Raw genomic sequence first — 19,289 nt, forward strand, 5'->3', positions numbered from 1 at the left:
ATATGCATTAGCAGAAAGAAACTATTCAACACGCAAGTTAACATATTCCCATCCCACATATTTCCCCCCACTCCCCCCTCTGTGTTTGGTTTAATCATAAACCATATGTTTAGAAACTGTTCTGCCCTTCCCGAATGAGTATGTGGGAACAGAACAATGTGGCAGGGCGGGGGGAGGGGGGGAGAATGTGCATCCTTGTTTTTAATCACATGGTGGTTGGGGCTGATGGACAATATTGTCTGAACTGTTCCAATCCAAATAAACAGACACACGAGGAAAAGAAAGGAAGAAGGGAAAGGAGAAAGTCGATGGAGGAAAAGTGACAGCTCGTTAAAATCTCAGCAAATCCAGCTCTTGTGGAACTGGCTGGAGACTCTCGAGCCAGAGAGGACCAATTCTGTGGTCATAATAAAACCTGTAAAGCTGGGTGCAAGCATGTGTGTGTGTGGGGGGGGGGCTGTGAAGAGTAAGATGGGGCAGGGACCTCGAAGAGAGTGCCGGAGGGCAGCAAACACCAAAGGGAAACATTTCCTTCAGTAATGTACAGACAAGGCAGGAAAGTGCAGCCCCTGAGAAATGGTTGAATTACTCCATTCAAGTGAGGGGGGGTGATTAATGCAACTCTTGAGAGAAACCTCCACGAGGCAATAATAATAATAACTTAAAGGCTCTAAACTAGATGAAGGTGGGGATGGGGCAGCAGCTTTGTAAAGGAGGGTTAGGAGGAAGGGAGGGAGGAAGAGACGTTGTCAATGACAAGTATGCCTGGAGGAGGAGCAGAGGTCTTGCCCAGGACACAGGGAGCCTCAGGTTGCCAAGTTTGAAGGTGAAATAGTAGCCGCCCTCTCTCACCTGACTCAAAGCACATGTTATGTAAATAACCCAGTAGACTAGTGCCTGGAGCGGAGCTCAGCAGCTCCAGCTCCCTTATCCAGAGAGCTTCTACTCTTAAGCCCCGATTTACAGGATAGCTTGCTCCTGCTCCCCACTGTGCACCTTAGCCCCAGGGGCGTATCTAGGGTGGGGCAGGTAGGGCACGTGCCCTGGGCACCACTTGAAGGGGGCGCCATTTTCTAAAACTAAAAAAATGGCCGCCAAAAACACAATGGCCACCACACATGCTCAAATGGCCTCTATGAGGCCCTAGGCCAGGCCAGGCCTCACACAGGCCATTTGATCATGCGCAGTGGCCATTTTGTTTTTAGCAGCCATATATATATGGCCATTTATATATATATATATATATATATATATATATATATATATATATATATATATATAAAAATGGCCACCACACATGCTCAAATAGTCCCTGCGAGGCCCTAGAGGCCAGCGGAGGGAGGGGAAACCTTTGCAGACCCCCCACAGCCTTTAGGAAGCCCACCCAAAGGGGCTACAGGTAAAATATTTTTAAATATAATTTAAGTCACTGTACACATATTTAGTTTGGCACTATGTACAGAGGATCAGGCCTTGTGAATACTGAGCTGAAGCTTATGAGCTAGGATTGTATTCATTTGCTCTTACTTTGCTTCTTGTGATAAGTGAGTTAAATGTGATGTCTTAATAATATGGCTACTAATGGTGAGTTTGTCTTTAAATCAGTGTGATATCCTTAGTATTAAGGCCCACTGGGAGTTTCTTGCTCTCTTTCTCTCATTTTAACTGTCTTTCTGAAATACTAGACTATATTCCAAGCAGTGACACATTTACTCTGCATATCCTTTAATTATTTTAAGAGTATCTGGGAAAAGCCAAATTCTCCATTTATTTTTAAAACTTCTGTAATAGTGATGCTACAATGCACAGTAGAGCATTAGGCACTTCTGTTTAGTTTTCCAAGTACACCTCCATATAGTATTTGGGTATTTCATGAGCCCCCAGCATACTGAAATTTGTAGTTTTCCAGCACTTTTTGGTCTGGCTATGTCCACTGCTAAATAGTTTTTGAAATATTAAAAGATTAACGAGCTTGACTTGTATTTTTGAGCTGATATTATGGTAACATTATCTGAAAGATGGGTGTCAGATGTTTGGATAGGGGGCGCAATTTCAGTGCTTGCCCTAGGTGCTATTTTCCCTAGATACGCCTCTGCTTAGCCCTATAGCACTCCATCAATAGCAATAGCAATAGCACTTACATTTATATACCGCTCTATAGCTGGAAGCTCTCTAAGCGGTTTACAATGATTTAGCATATTGCCCCCAACATTCTGGGTACTCATTTTACCGACCTCGGAAGGATGGAAGGCTGAATCAACCTTGAGCCCCTGGTCAGGATCGAACTTGTAACCTTCTGGTTACAGGGCAGCAGTCATGTCAGCCCTTGTCATTTGGCTGGTGTCAGCTCAGAATTCTCTCCCCGCCCGCCATGGCTGTGGATAGCTGCTGGCAGCAGCTTTGTAGCTGTGATCTGGGAGAAATCGCCCAGCCCTGCTAGTTCAGCCGGCATCTCATCTCTGCCATGTCAGGCAACCCGCCTCTTAACCATCCTGGTAGAGCACATTTCTTTTTTGTCTTGACTCCTGTCTGCCCCTCTATTGTGATGCTCATGGAGGGAGGGAGTGTCGGAGGACCCCCCCCCCCCAATGCGGTGGAGGACCAGGCCAGATCCCCATAGCCTGGTCCTAAGAGCGCCTCTGGACTCTTCATCTTCAGGGAGGTCAGAGAAAACAACTTCTAAGAGGCCTATAAAGTTTAAGTGATTCAAATGAACTTAATTAGTTATATAGAAGTCCTCATTACAGAGTACTGAAGATGAGGGCAAGCATCAACCATTTTCTACAGACTGCTTTGTTCCATAATATTACCAAAACCCACGTCGGCTTCAGTGCCCATATTACAATGGCATACTTGAGCCTTCAGAAAACAGAAAAACAATTGTTAGCAAGTGCTCCAGATTATTAGCATACTCTTACACAAGCGACGTACTCATCTCGAGCTGGCCAAATAATCTTTAAATTAAAACACAATTCAGAAGTTGAGAAACATCTTTCCTAACAGTCCTAATTAATCATGCCATTAGCAACAACCAAGTTAAGTGGTTTCCCAGAACATGTTGCAGTTTTTCAGCTAGTAATTTCACCATTCTGGAAGCTGTTGGATAATTTATTTTAACAAATTGGGACCCCAACTTAAAGCAAAACATTTTAATAATGAGTAATAGACCTTAGCCCTGCTTGTATGACATTGTGTACACAGTAAATGTGTGTGTTGGTGTGCAGAATTGCTACGACAAGACCTGCCCCTGATCTACATGTTTTCTCTAAACATGTGATGGTCATCTGAACAGAACTTGTGTGTGCTCTGAAAACTTCAGAAACTCCCACAGACCTGCAAGCCTTTCAGTAAACAAAACTAGAAACTTCTGGATTGTGTTAGACTGAAGTCAGGAGGTCACATAGGACTGCAGTATCAAATATAACGTGAACAGATGGCAGCAGTAGTATACATCCAAATCTCCTGCATGTACCATGTAAAGCGTCTGTCCATCTTAGATCTGTTTTGGCCTATGGAATCAGTGGCAAAATGGCTGGCTGAAAGCTGGGCAGTTGGCTGTATAGTGCCCCCTACAGGTCTGGTGCCATTGACAATCATCCTATTTAGCAGACTAAAACTGTTTTGGTCTTTTTAAAAAACGAATCAGATGCTACAGCTATTGCCAAAAGTCTTCATAATTGCTCCTGCAAGCTTTCAGTGAGCAGTAGCATACAAAATGGCTCTTCAGTAATATAACTGTCGAGTTAAACTTTATTTCAGTCTCTGACCAGCAAAAAAATAATTTAATTGACTTAACTTAAATTAGTTGCCAGGTGAAAATGACACTAAATTGAACTAGAATATGGATGTGCTGCAGCATAAGGAAACATAAAAGCAACCAGAAAGAAGGAGTGGAGTGTTTTGTTTTTTTATGGTGTGTATTTGGAATGCAAATGTCCAGTTCTGTGCCATCTTCATCAATGACAAGATTCTGCCCAGTCAATTCTAATTTCTATTGCCCCATGTGCAAGCTTTATTGAATTCTCTGGCAAAGGGCTTGCAAATCCTATTAGCATGCAGCAAGGAGTGCCCATAAGGGAGCCATTATGGAGAAACTGTTCCATCCCCTCCCCTCCCCAAGGAGACTTGGGCAAAGTCTGACCACACTAACAGAGTAGGTGTGGGTGAAGGAAGCTTTCTCAGCCCAAGGTAGCTTGGTCACTTCACAGAAACTTATGTTCACTTTAATGGCCTTTTAGCTACAGATTTCTTGTTTCAGTGTTTGGTTAGAATTTTATTTATTGTATTATTTTGTTCTTTTATTGTCAGCAGTTTTATAGCAACAAGTGAGATAGGAAATGTAAAAATAAATATAGACACACACAACTGTGTAGACGGCCCTGTGGTATTATCCCATGAGGCTGCAGTATGTGTGTAAATGCTGCAGCCACAGCTGGGCAGCTTGGTGAGATCTCCGGCCTGACCATTGCCTTCTCCTCCCAGTTAGTCGACCCAGCTCTCATGGTTGTGGGATTTACACATAGTCTGCAGTCTTGCAGGATAGTACCACAGGGAAGTGATTCCTATGTGACTGCAGCTGAAGGAAGCCTGTATCATGCTGGTGTGTGATAAAGAGAATTTTACCACACATTACATATAGATGTGAGGTAAAGTGTGTGGCAAAATGACCAGCTGTGTCTTCACTCTGAGCTCATATAAATATCCAAACTGTCCCAGGGTGACTTATTTGACTCAAGGGTAACTTGGTCACCTCTATTGCCCTGCCGAGTGGAAAGGAGAATTTGAACATACATCAGGTGCAGCCTCAGGTATGTAATAAAATGTATGGTTAATAGCCACACTCTGAGTTGTCACCAAAGAAACTGATGGGGTTCTGAGTACAGTCTTCAAGCAATTTTGCTGAATTCAGTAAGATGAGAGTTAAGATGCTTTAAATTTTCAGCTGTGCTCTAAAAAGAGCGGGAATTGCAAATTAAAGTGCCCATCTTAATTTCTGTGCCATATACGCTGTAAAGGCTTTGTACATTGCCTTGTAGAGCTGCACCAGACAGAAATTTGTCACGGGCCTTCCTAGCAAGTGATTGGGGGAGCCGTACCTGTTGAATTTCTGCTTAGACACGTCTCTCCCCAGCCCAGTCTTGAGCCATAAGACCAAGGCAAATGAGCCTCATTTCTAAAGCCTGCATAGTATACAAGATTGTGATGCTCTTATTTTCCAGTGTTAGAGCATTCTTTTAAAGATAATTGGTGTGAAATTTTCCTTAAAACAAATGTTGTCTTGTTTTTTTAATTCCTTCCAGCAAGAAGTGCAGAGCTTCCTAGTTATTTTTGCCCTGATTGCTATTCCTTGGATGCTCTTGATTAAGCCTTTCATCCTTCGAGCTAATCACCTGAAAGCTCAGCATATGGTAAGACGCAAGTTCTCTTCTGTACTGACATTGGGCCTCTGTAGAGATAAAGAGAATGCTGGGTCAAGTTACAGTTGAAGTAGGTGATATGTTAAGCATGTGATTGCCTCTTCTGTGCTTGTATATTGTGTATAAAAATAGCCTCATGGAAGGCCTGATCTGAGTGAGACCATGGGGAGGGAGGGGTTAACTTTCCCCTCCTGGGAAAGTTAATCTCCTGGGGATTTTCCCAAATCCACCCCCTCCAAAGCTGCTATTTATCATTGCAGCAAATGACACCTTCAGGGGCAAATGGTAGCTTCGAGGGTTGCGGGATTTCCAGCAGGAAAACAGCACTGGGGGAAAGATTTAGGATTAGGGCACCATGGTCCCAATCCAGATGTGCTATGGTCCCCATCCAGATTGCCCCTCCACAGATATTTCTAAACAAAAACCAAGAACATATCATCTAGTTTTAGCTGAGTTGAATATTTTAAAAGTTAAAGAGATAAGCTGGTAGAATTAGTAGCCTCGTGAAGAATGGTAACATTGGAAGGCTCTTTTTGAGAACGGAGCAGAAACACATTTGGCCTGGATTTTGGAGGAGACAGTTCTCCTGAGGTTTTCCAGAAATATACTTAGCAGATGTCTTTCACTATTATGATGTCATATCTGATATGTTTCACTTCTTTTCTGCTATCCTAAGTCAGTGATGACTGAATGTGGGTTGTCTGAGCAGACTTTAGCCCTATTCAGACAACAGGCCCATTCTCACAATCAGAAATCAGAGGGTAGGAGGCAGTAAAGGCAGCTGCTGCTAATCATGAGAACCTACAGGAAGCCCGCCTTCCTAGCCTGTTCAACCCTGTAAAGCCCAATTTCTGTACCTTTATCTTATCCGAGGTTGAAGGGAAAGAGAAGGCCCTTGTGCCTCGGAGTTTGGTCATGTGGGAGCATTCACCATTTTAAATTACTTGCTGTTGCAGGCAACCATCTTTTTCATGAGGTACAGCAGCAGATCTCCTCTACCTAGCTCCTCTAGCCTTGAGACTCTATGATAAAGATGGCTGCTGGCGGACCCAGCTTTGTTTTCCCTTCCCAGAGTGCTGGGATCCTTTGTGAGATGAGTTAGCAGAGACACATGGAGCCTCTGCTCATGTGTTGGAAACCAAGTGTGGGTTCTTCCCTCTCCGAAACTTTCCTCTGATGGTCATGTGTATTATTATGTTGTATCTGCATTTAGATATCTATACACTTGTACATGTTGTGTGAGTGACTTGTATCTGCGTTTATTTTAAAAGTGAATCTGGGTACAGGCCCCCTTGTATGGAGGCTTCTGATAGGAAACATACTATTATATGTGCATTGAACATAACATGTGAATAACTATGTTTGCATATGGATCCATACCTATGTACAATGTACATGGATTGTGCAAGAGTTGAACATAATGTGTGAACAGGGCTTTTTGGGCAGCTTTAACAAAATGCCTTCTTTGTCTCAAAGCCTGAGACAGCTTTAAATGACTCACTTGGTAGGAAAACATAGTGTTCTCCATATGGAATGCACTGTGGTAATGCTTCACTGGCTTCTTTCCAAAAAGTGCTTTCAGAGCCATCAAATACTACCATTCACAATGGCTGATGCACAGAGCAAGAATGCACTGGTGCACAGAGAGAAGCGCAGCCTAACAGAAATTCCCAACTAGGGATGTACACGAGCTGTTCGTGCGCTCCCTTGTGGGGTGGGGAGGGGTACCTTTAAGATGCAGGTAAGCCACTCCTTACTTGCTCGTCCGTGTCCCCCCTCCACCGGCACTCATTTCAGAAACAGAACAGCGGCGCGGGGCTGCAGTGTTCCTTCCTGCAGCACTGATTGTGTTGCTGACTATGCAAATGGCCGGCATGTGTGCACCCCGCCATGAGTGTGCCGATGCCAGTTGGGGCTGCAGGAAGAAATGCTGCAGCCCCGCACGGCTGTTTCTGAAATGAGCGCCAGCAGGCGGGAAATGGCAGGGCGGGGACGAGCAGGTGAATGCCTTACCCGTTTTTTAAAGGCATCTTCCCGCTGCCTGTCGAGCTGGCTCGAACACTGGCATTTGAACAGGTCCGACGCTCCAGAAGGGGAGCGCCGAACCTGTTCCTGCTCATCCCTATTCCCAACTAACTGCACTGATGCAGCAGGGAAGTGACCATTTTTGACATGTCTTCCCTTCCTCAGGAAGTCCTCTGTGCCACCTGAAAATATGTCCCTGGGAGCCGCACAACCCTTAGGGACATATTTTAGGGTGTCAGCGACTGGAGGACTCCCTGGAGGAGAGGAGGACATCAAAAACAGCTGCTTCCCTCCTGCACTAGTGCAGTTAGTTTATCTTATCCATGTCAGTTGAGAAATTCTCTTAGGCTGCTATGGTCTCTCACCCCACTGGCACATCCTTGCTCTGTGTGTCAGTCAATATTTTTCTGTACAAAATAAATAGAATTCATTGATTTATTATGTTTGTGTTCTGCCCATCCAACAAGGAGCTCAAGGCTGTATGCATGAGATTGTCCGATTTTACTCTCCACAGCTGCCTTGTGAGATAGGCCAGGATGACACCTTGCGACCTGCCAAGGGCTACTCAGAGAGCTGCATGTCTGAGCAGAGAACTGAATCTAGGTTTCTTGGTTTATGTATGAGACTCTGTTAACTAAAATTCCCTTCCTCTTGGTCATATATAAAACAGCCTCCAGAACCCAGGCAGTTTGAAAACTCTTGTAATGCAATCAGTTTTTGTTTCTGTTAAACTGTCATTATCCAAAATGGGGTGGAGCCACCATTAGGCAAATGGGTTCAAAGAACCTGGGCTGCCGCCCCCAGGGGCTGTGTCAGACGTCGGACACGGGGGAAATGATTTCGCTCCCAAATGGGGCCATGCAGCCCCATTTGGGACGGAAATTGGCCCACGCTGCATTGGCCACACGGCCAGAATGACTCTCCCTGCCTTTTAAAGGCAAGGAGAGCTGCTCCTGGCCAATCTCCCTCTCACACAGGGCCACGCGGCTCCATTTGGGAGGGAGATCCAAAACACTGACTTGTTAACAAGCACGTGTTTAATCTCTCTGTGGACCTTTTCTTACAAGATGCATTTCCTAGATGGGGGATGATTTGGAAAAATAAATGTTTTCAGTGCCTGTAATTCATAGTTTCACTGCACAAATGCATTTGTCAGTCAAGTAGATCCTTAGTTCAAAGGGAACCACAACCTTGCTTAAGAATAAAGACCTTTTCTAACTTGTCAAGGTGTGAATATAAGAACAGACCTGTAGTGATGTGCACGAACCGGTTCACAGGCCATGTTACAGGCCTGCGAACCAGTTCGCAAGTGGCCTGGTCCAGCGGTCCGACACCGGGGGGGGGGGTCGCTTTAAGGGTAGGGGGGGTTGTACTTACCCCTCCCGCCGCTTTTCCCCCTCCGGCGTTCCAGTTTTGAGTAAATATTTTGGGGTGGCAGCAGTCCTCCCTGCCGCCCCTGCCCCCTTGTTGTCTGCCCAAACGGGAAGTAACTGCCGCACATGCGCGTGCTACTGACGCACGCACGCGCCATGTGCGAGCATGCGTCGGCGGCGCGCACATGTGCGGCAGTTACTTCCGGTTTGGGCAGACAACAAGGGGGCAGGGGCGTCAGGGAGGACTGCTGCCACCCCAAACTTTTTACTCAAAACTGGAGCGCCAGAGGGGGAAAAGCGGCGGGAGGGGTAAGTACAACCCCCCCGCCCTTAAAGTGACCCCCTGGCATCAGATTGTGCCTCCGCGGTCCGTGCATATCACTACAGACCTGCTGGATCAAGCCTAAGGCCCATCTAGCCCAGCATCCTGTTTCACACAGTGGTCCACCAGATGCCTCTGGGAATCCCACAGGCAAGAGCTGAGGGCATGCCCTCTCTCCTACTGCTACTCCCCAGCAACTGGTACTTAGAGGCATCTTGCCTCTACGGCTGGAGGTGGCCTATAGCCCTTAGACTAGTAGCCATTGATAGACTTGTCCTCCATGAATTTATTTAAACTTCTTTTAAAGCCATCCAGACTGTTGTCTTGTGGCAGAGAATTCCATTGGTTAATTATGCATTGTGTGAAAAAGTACTTCATTTTGTTGGTCCTAAACTTCTTGGTAATCAGTTTCATGGGATGACCCCTAGTTCTAGTGTTATACGAGAGGGAGAAAAATGTCTATCAACTTTCTCCACATCATGCCTGATTTTATAGACCTGAAGTTGATAGCTTGTGATTTTCCTGAAAAAGAAGTGGTTATATTGCTGACACAGTACACAACATTACACACACGGTGGAATGTAATGTTTGTGCAGTTGCGCAAGAGTGCTGTTCCACAAGTGCACAAATTGTGCAAATGGAGTTGTGCACCAGTGAGGTCATTATATATAATGTTGTGCAACTCGGCAGAATTTGTGTACAATTGTGCATATGTTACATTCCACCATGTGTGTAACATTGCATAGTATGTCAGCCACTGAGACGCAAAAGAGACACAAGTTTTGAGCAGTATAGAAACATTTCAAATAAACAAACAATTCAATTTTTACTATTCTGAAATCAATAGTAAGTTGCTGGCAGTCCACACTTTATACGTATCTTATATGATATCTACTGCTTTTTTAAAAAAGTGGAATGGACTCTTCATAACAAGGTGGCAATATCTGTTCTCTGCTTTGCTTCTTAGCTGAAGTCACCTGGAATGTCAGAGAGTCCTACTGGCGATATTGAGGTAGAGATCATTAAGGACTCCAAGATTGCAAGCCAAGAAGATCACAGTGGTGGCGGCGGCCATGGGGGGCATGATGACCATGAGGAAGAGGTAGGCTGTGGAATGAACAGACCTAAAGAAAACCACAGTGGAATGCTTCACTCTCCTACCCCCTCCCACCCATTTTTCAGGTGTGGGTGTGGGTGTGTGGCGAATACATTCTTGGCAGGCATTGGAAAGCCCTCAGTTCTCACTCCCCTGATTTGAGGATTGTTGTTGAGGTGTGCAAAAAGAGAGCTTGCACTGCCCTTTGTTCTGTTGCATGGGTGTGATGTTCCTGACTGTTACTGCAAATCCCGCAACAACCGTAAGGAGAAGCTAGCAGGATTCCAGAAACTTTCACAGTTCACAGAACTGAGGGCTGATTGATTTAACTGGTTTTGACATGGAAGAGTTCATGAAATCTGCATGTGCTGAAAATGATGGTGAAAGTGCCCCAGTTTGGTCAGGCCATTGTTTGACTGCCGACTGGAAAATGCAAAAAGTAGCATTGCGACATGATGCAGTGTTTTGGAACCATAATGGCTACATGATGCAGTGTTATGGAGCCCTCAGGCTGCTGTGGACCTCTTTGATGCTGGTAAGTACTGGAGGTAGCACAAGCAGCAGCTCTGCAAATTTTTAAAGATTTGTGCAGGTTTTTGCAGATTTCGCAGGTATGTGCATGAACCAAGGTTTGCGCACAGGTTCACCACCGAACTGGTTTGGACAAGGTCCAAACAGGTTTGGTGCTGCAGGAAGGGGAGCGGGGAATGGGATCCTTTTTTTAAAAAAGGAGAGCAGGTGCTTACCTGCTCTCTGCAGACACCATGTGCATGACTTCTTGGGCCAGTGCCGCTGCAGCAGGAAGCTGCATGTGGCAGCAGAGAGCAGGTAAGTATCTGCTTTCCTTAAAAAAAAAAAAAAAAAACAACCCCCCCCCCCCAAAAAAAACCCCTGAGATCCTGCTCCCCACCCTTTGGTGCTGAACTGGTTCTAACCTCCTCCAAACCGGTTCGGTGCCAAACTTGTGCACGAACGTTGGTTTGTGTGCATCCCTATTCCCCATTGTCATGAATGGGGTAAACTATGGGCACACTGCTTGTGCTTTTTACCAGTGATGGGACTGGCTCAGGAGTCCACAGCAGCCCCATGTTACAGAGCCCTGCACATCATGCCAGCCCGTGTAAATATAGGAAGTGCTCCCCATGCAATCCCCATACAGATTGATCCTTAGAATCAACTGGTAAGATAGGTCAATAATATTATCCCCATATTGTTGAAAAGAGGGGCTGAGACTGAGAGAAAACAATTTACCAAAGGATACCCTGGGAGAGTACATAGGAACATAGGAAACTACCATATACTGAGTCAGACCATTGGTCTATCTAGCTCAGTATTGTCTTCACAGACTGGCAGCGGCTTCTCCAAGGTTGCAGGCAGGAATCTCTCTCAGCCCTATCTTGGAGAAGCATGGTTGACTTGAGGTAAATTTGAAAGAGGAATGTCTTGGCTTATATCTTATGCCCTTCATGATTAATAGTCTGATTCCATGGCAGTTCAGGGCTTGTGTCAGGCCTTGGCCAAGTCTGGCACTTGCCAAGGGCCATCAAAAGGCCCATGGCCAATCCTTGAGGCCCTGGTGAAATAAGATGGCGGCCAACAGTGCAGCTGCCGAGAAACACTCCCAGCTGCTACTGCTACCAGTAAGGCCAGCGTCCTCTAGGCCCTTCTGGTGCGTATCTTAGCAGAGGTGACTCAGAGTATTGGAGTAGGAAGGGGCTGGATTACTTATCTACCTCAGCTGCAGCAGCCTGTGCACAGGAGAGAGGAGCATTGCTAATTAAGAGTACCTGGAGACATGTAAGAGATTTATTTAGGAAATACAAACTTGATAGAGAGAGCTTACATCCTGCTGCTAGCTACATAAGGTATATACGGGGAAGGAGTAAGATGGAAATCAGGTGAGAGAATGGTACCTGAGACTATCAGTCCAACAAATGGGGGCTCAGAGCAGAGACAAAGAGAGGGATGGAGAGGGTCCCCCAACTTGCTATCTCTACTCCTAATGCCCCTAGTGGGTCAATAGGACTGCAGGTACAGAGAGTCGATGCCTTCTGGAGCCTGCATCTCCAACAGCACTCTTCAGCAGCCTCATAGGTGGTTGCTGTCCTCCTATCATTGATGAGGTTGCAATCCTCCTATCATGGCAGTGCTCCTGTCATTGCATCCGGTGATGCAAAAGCAGAGGTGGAGGATTGTATTGCAGGTTAAAAAGAGGGGGAAAGAAGGCAGTCACCAGTGTGGCTACCCTACTCTGCCACCACAAAGAAGTCTACAAAAGCATGTGGATGCGTTCCCTAGTGAAATAAGAGCCTCCCCATCTCTGACCATTTTTTAAAAGTCTTTAAAGACGCATCTGTTCACCCAGGCTTGTAACTGATACTGTTTTGACGTTTTTAACGTTGTTTTAGAATATTGTTTTAAAAATTTTAAATTATTGTGTTTTAAATTTCTTGGTTTTTGTTTTTAACTGATGCTTTAATGTTGTTTTTATCTTCTTGTAAACTGCCCAGAGACGTAAGTTTTGGGCGGTATAAAAATATGTATAATAATAATAATAATGATGATGTGGCCAAGAGCCCTCACAAACCTGCTGTGGCACTGTGGGAGCACGTACGAGACCATTTCACCAATCTGAAAAAAACATCATGATTTTCCAGCTCAGAAAGTGTTGAGGGAATTGGCCCATAATCACCCTTTGACCTAGGTTTGTTGGCTTTACTGGGCAGTAGCTTATCCTGTTGTCCATAACATTCTTGCATGGATTTTGAACTGATATGAAAGTCAAACAAGGGCTGTTGCCAACACTTCTTGGACTCACAGAACAAATTACCCAGTTCTTTGGATCTGGCTGCAGCATATCTGGTGGTTTTTGGTCTGTTTCAGTTCAACTTTGGAGACATCTGTGTCCACCAGGCTATCCACACCATTGAATATTGTCTGGGCTGCATTTCCAACACAGCTTCCTATCTTCGGCTCTGGGCACTCAGCTTAGCGCATGCACGTAAGTATGTGGTGGTCATCTATGTGGGAAGGAACAGGTTTGCTGCTGGGGCTGCTTAGAATAAGATGAGGTTAGGACCAGTGCTCTCTCTGTGTGTGGAATGAGTTTTGTTCTGGGTGGCAGTATCAAGGCAGTGAGGCGCACATGTATTCAGAGTGGGACCTTCCTGATTGGACCTGAGCAGGATCTAAAATTAACTTAGTGGATATCAAAAGGCATGAGAGCGCATGCATGCACACACACCTTAGAGGGAACACTGGCTAGAACTAGGCATGTCCATAGTGGTACTTGTAAGCCTGAGAAAATGGAATGTTTTTATATGTATAAATGGATGTTGGGCCATGGAATATCATGTCTGAAGTAGTGAAAGTAAGTTTAATTTGTATTTTGATACTGTTGGTGTTGATACTTTGATGCAAGTTTGCATCTTTTAACAAGTAAATACATATCATTTTGGCTTATACTCAGCTCCCCTGAGTCTCTTCCATCTAAGTCTTATATTGAAATGATGTTTGGCAACACCATTTCTGAAATAGAATATTGGGATCCTTACCAACCATTTTACAAAACGGATTCACTTATGCCAGAGCTGGGACTCAGACTCAAATAGGGTTGCCATCTTTTCTGCTGGCCAGTATAGTTGTGCCTTTTAACATCAGCTTGATCCACTAATGTGTGCTGAAAAGCTTGACCTGTTGATTTCTTTACATCAGGCTCCTGTGAAAGACACGAGCAGACCAGGCCAGTTTATTCTGGTTAGTTGGGAAATCCAGGGCAATGCAGAAAGAAATAGGTTCTGCCACTGAGTAGACTTTACCTTTTCAGGGATGTCCAATGCATGCATATACACAGTGACAAAGAAAATTAAAATTAGATCCAGGAAGAAGTGAAGGAACAAATGACTAGTGATGCAGAGAAGTGTCCCAGTCAGACTTTAATTGGACTTGGGGTGGAGAAGGTGGGGAATAATTCTCTTCCCAAATTCAGAAAGTAGCTTGGTTTATTTTGAGCCCAACTGGATCCTATCACATGCTAATGATGTCCTCAGGAGCACAATATAATCTGATCTCTCCCCTTTGAGCCTACAAGCTCCTCCCCAGCAGTTACCTTTGTTGCTGCTCCAGCATGAGAATGGAAGAGTCTCTCTCTCCAGCAGGAGAATGGAAGAGTCTCTCTCTCTTTCCCCTGTCTCTTCTTGGGTGTCTGGGACCAGGGGGCTGAGAAATGCAGTTTCCCCAGTGCTACTGACACTTACATTAGCACTACTAACATTGGGGAGCATTACAACCCTTCTGAGCATCCTGAAATCGTATTCCCAAACTATGAGACCCAGATTGTGGGTTTGCCACCACCAAATGACCACATGGCAAAGGCTCCCTAAGCAATGTTAGCCAAAATTACACTAAATGCAGCAAAGTTATAAAATGTGGCTTAGGGAAAAGTTGGATTATCCTGCATTCCTTTATTATTCTGGGAACTCTTAGAGGTTTTGTAGTTCTTTGCTTCCTACACATTTTAAGAAGGGCTCTCCTCTGTGGACTTTCTCCCCTTGTTGATACCACCCTGGAACCTGTCAGCATTCAGGTTGCCTACCAACATCTCCCTATGACTGTGACTCCCTATGAGCCTAACCACCAGCCATCCATTTGTGGTTTTATCCTTTATAGGAGGATCTCGGGTTTGAACAGGTCTTAGTCTTCTTTCTCATGGCTATTATTCACTTGCTATATTTCTCTTTCCTCTCCTCCCCCCCTCCCCCACTACCCCTGCTGCCCCCACCACATGCTCTGCAGAGCTCTCAGATGTCCTCTGGACCATGGTGATGAGATATGGGCTGGCCAATAGTACCTGGTCAGGACTCATTATCGCCTTTGTCCTCTTTGCTGTCTTTGCTGTTCTGACTATAGCCATTCTGCTGATCATGGAGGGCCTCTCTGCTTTTCTGCACGCTCTGAGACTTCACTGGTAAGTAGCCTGGGCTGTGTTAAGTAGAAAAGGGGGCCAATAAATAAGCAATGAAACAAAATACTTTGCAAATGTTAACAATAACAACAACAACAAATAAATAAATAAAGACTTGGGCCCCAGGTATCTTTAGGACCACCTGCTCCCTGCTGAATCTACCCACCTGATTAAGTAAGCCAGGAGAGCACTGCTCTGTGTGCCGACATTTCCTGAAACTCATTTGTTGAGCAGAGAGGACAGGGCCTTCTTGGTGATTGCCCCCAGACTCTGGAACTCACCCTCAGATGAGAGCCATGTGGCTCCCAGTCTTTCAGAGAAGACTGAAGATTGCCCTTTTTTCTCAGGCCTTTAGTTGATGAGTAACCCCACTTTGTTTCTCTGATGGTTGTAGCTGTTTATTTATTATTACTCTCTGTAAACCACTTTGGAAATTTTTGTTGAAGAGTAGTATATAAATATTTGTTGTTGTTGTAGTCGTAGTAGTCATAGTAGTAGTAGATTTTTAATGTATTTTTAATGAAATGTAATGATTGTTTTATCTGTAGTTTTTAATTTGTTGTTCACCAGCCTGGGGTCCTAGAATGAAGGGTGGTATATAAATGTTGTTGTTGATAACAACAACAACAACAACAATACAAGGTGATAGCAGAATAGAAGCAAAAGAAATAGAAAAAATAACAAAATACAAAGATCTACAGATTGAAATTGAAAGGCTGTGGCAGAAGAAGACCAAAATAATCCTTGTGGTAATTGGTGCCCTAGGTGCAGTTCCAAAACAACTTGTAGAGCACCTCAACACAATAGGGGCCACAGAAATCACCATCAGCCAATTACAAAAAGCAACTTTACTGGGAACAGCCTGTATTTTGTGACGATATCTATAATAATAACAACAATATTGATACTAAAATACAGCCATTCCAGGTCCTTGGGAAGGACTCGGTGTCTGGATAAACCAAATCAGTCAATAACACCTGTCTGTGTAAACAAGAAATAATAATAACAATAACAATAATAATAAGCCGCCACTTGGCAATGGCTTAAGAATGGCAACTTGAAGGAAAAACAGGGTTTAATATTGGTTGCACAAGAACAGGCACTAAGAACAAATGCAATAAGAGCAAAAGTCGAATAATCAGCAACAAACAGCAAATGCTGCCTTTGTAAAGAAGCAGATGAAACAGTGGACCACCTAATCAGCTGTTGTAAAAAGATCACACAGACTACAAACAAAGGCATGACAAGGCAGCATAACAACAGCAATCACCATCAGCCAGTTACAAAAAGCAACTTTACTGGGAACAGCCTATATTCTGCAATGATATTCTGCAACAACATTGATAATAAAATTCAGCCATCCCAGGTCCTTGAGAAGGACTCGATGTCTGGATAAAACAACCCAGTCAATAACACCTGTCTGACTGTGTAAACAACAACAATAATATTTATATATATTTATCTTAGGCATAACCATCACTAATCCCATGCGTGGCAGCAATCGTGGGAGTTCATGGGCGAGCTGCCACATAGTGAGGGAGATGGCGGTGGCAGGGGGGAGGAAACTGTGGCAGAGGTGGAGTGGAGGAGAGGGCGGCACAGCCTCTCTCTCTGGCCTGCCTGCCAGCCCAAAGGAAGGATGGCCCAGTCGCCAAGCGCAAGAAGGTGGTGGCGGGGAGCAGCGGGAGGTGGAGAGGGTGACGTACTCCCTCTCCGGCCCACTGGACCAAAGGAAGGATGGCAGTCTGGCCAGTGAGACTGGCAGCGGATGGGTGGAGAAGAGGGTGGTGCACTCCCTTTGGGCTGCCTGCCGGCCAAAAGCAGAAGCACCAGGGTCAGGAGCACTGGTGGTGGGGGGAGAAAATGGGGGGGGGATGGTGGCGCCAGTGTGTGGGCGGAAAAGAGGGTGGGGCCACCTCCCTCTCTAGCCTGCCTGCTGGACAAAAGGAAGGATGGCCCAGCAGCAGCAGCGCCAGGGGTAGGGATGCCGGGGGGGGGACGGGACACCAGCAGCTGTGGTGGTGGGGGATGGAGAACTAGAGGCGCAGATGCTCTGTGCCCAGCTAGTAGTAGTAGTAGTAGTAGTAGTAGTAGTAGTAGTAGTAGTAATATGATGATGGTAATAATAATAAATAATCTATTATATTAATTCTCCTGGGTGTGACTTGGAATGTGTGTCCCAGAGCCCAGCTGATTGCTTGGGCAGCGGACGTGCCTGATTGGCTGAGGCAGCAGCCCGGCCGTGGAGGCCAGAGGTGGCGGGCCCGGCCTGGCCGCGGAGGCAAGGCCCCGGAGGGGGGAAAGAAACGGGGGGGGGGAGAAGTGGCAGTGGGGAGGAGAGGTGGCTGGGCCCGGAAGGCAGAAGTGGGGGGTGGGGTTTGAGAGGCAACCACCAGCCCCAAAGAGCGCACAAATGCTCTGTGTGGGGTCAGCTAGTTATTATTATTCTATTAACATTTATGTTGCACTTTAGAGTGTTCAAAGTGCTTAGCCCCTTTCACATGTTAGTCCGCCACACACAGGGAAGGACATTGCTCAGTGGCAAAGCATGTGCTTTGCTGCAGAAGGTTCTGGGTTCAGTCGCCAGCATCTCCTGGTAGCATTGTGAAAGACCATTATTTGAAACTGGAGAACTGCTGTCAGTCAGGGTAGACAGTGCTGAGCTAGATGGACCTACAGTCTGACTGAGTATAAGGCAGCTTCCTAGGTTTATTAATTTAATGCAGGGATTTTCAAGCATTTTGATACTGTGACCCCACCTAGAATAATACATAGAGCTGCAATACACAGACACGGACAGACACACCATTTAAATCAACTGGCTGATATCTTCATGTGTAAACCAGAAACGTGTTGCTGAGGGTCAAGCAACGTGTTTTCAGTCTAGAAGAGCGCTCCCGGAGTGCAGGCAAACTTTGTGCTCCTGCACAAGAGTAGAAGAGTGCCCACACTTTGGAAGCATGGCAGACTAGCACAGGGCCTAGTGCTTCACTGATTGTTAGGCACACACACACTTTGTTAGTCAAGATGTCAGCCACTGATTGGATTAGGTAGAGTTACATAAAGTATATTTACCTTTTAAATGAGGATGAGCTTGTTTGCTCCTACGTAAGTGTTTTCAAACCTGGGTTGTTGTTTTTTTGTTTGCTTTTTCTTTTGAGACTGCCAATTTAATTTCAGGCTCCAAGTTATTTTCGCCAGGTGTTTGCTCACTATAGTAGCAACTGCTGAAAACTCTGATTCACTCAAGTAGCAGTCAAGCAAAGGGTGGGGGGGGGGTGTCAGTATTTTCATGGTTTTCTCGCTTAATTCTTTGTACTTTGGCTTATAATCCAACATTCAGGAAGAGAGGCAGTCAAGAAAGTAAAGCAAAGAGCTGCTCCAATTCCTCCAAGATATGGGAAGGGAGGCAGCCGGCTCCTCGGCTGCCCACAAAGCTTAGGGCAGCAGCCACAGCACAGCAATGGCACTTCTTGGGCCACTCACTAGATGAGCTCCAGCGAGTGTCTCCTAAAAGGGAACTCTCCCCCGGCCTTTCAGCCAAAGAAGTACCTCTGCTGTGCCTGCCCTTGGCTTTGTGAGTGGCGGAGGAGCCAAGAGTGGTTGGCTTATGTCCCCGTCTACTTCCCATCATCCCTGACTGTCTCCTTACCATGGACATGGCAATAAAGGCCCCTGCCCTCCTGACAGCTCCTTCCTGTTTGGGACCCCCTTTTAAGTTGTTTGGGACCCCTTGGGGGTCATAACCCTCAGTTGGAAAACCTTTGATTTAATGCATGTGATGCGGGGTGGGGAAGCAGGACGATGTCAGCTCCAACTTCTTCCCAACCACCATGCATTTGGTAGCTGGTCTAAAAGGGTGTTGCACTCATTGATTGTTGCCAATGAATGCATGGGGGTCATGGAAGGGGCAATTGTCTTGTTGCAGTCCTCATAGCAACAGTCTAAGGCAGGTCAATATTACTTTTCCACATCACTGGCAGAGGACTGAGAGTAACAGGGAGTGGCTTGATTAAAGCTGCCTTTGGGGTTCATAGCAGAGGCAAGATTCAAATGGGGACCTTACTTGGTCTCTTATCATACCTCCCTTTCA

The 19,289-nt window shown here is 45.6% G+C and overlaps 1 protein-coding gene across 6 annotated transcripts in view; it reads left to right on the top strand.

The window, feature by feature from the left end:
• ATP6V0A4 (ATPase H+ transporting V0 subunit a4) overlaps nucleotides 1–19,289 on the top strand; it is a 62,303-nt gene that overhangs the window by 37,238 nt on the left and 5,776 nt on the right. For all 6 annotated transcript variants that reach the window (XM_053258135.1, XM_053258134.1, XM_053258139.1 and 3 more), the window contains 4 exons: nucleotides 5,301–5,408; nucleotides 10,105–10,239; nucleotides 13,117–13,234; nucleotides 15,028–15,199. In XM_053258135.1, coding sequence (XP_053114110.1) covers nucleotides 5,301–5,408; nucleotides 10,105–10,239; nucleotides 13,117–13,234; nucleotides 15,028–15,199 — 533 coding nt within the window. The remainder of the gene's footprint in view (nucleotides 1–5,300; nucleotides 5,409–10,104; nucleotides 10,240–13,116; nucleotides 13,235–15,027; nucleotides 15,200–19,289) is intronic.

The sequence above is a fragment of the Hemicordylus capensis genome, chromosome 5 (assembly GCF_027244095.1).
Source record: "Hemicordylus capensis ecotype Gifberg chromosome 5, rHemCap1.1.pri, whole genome shotgun sequence".
Classification (NCBI taxonomy): Eukaryota; Metazoa; Chordata; class Lepidosauria; order Squamata; family Cordylidae; genus Hemicordylus; species Hemicordylus capensis.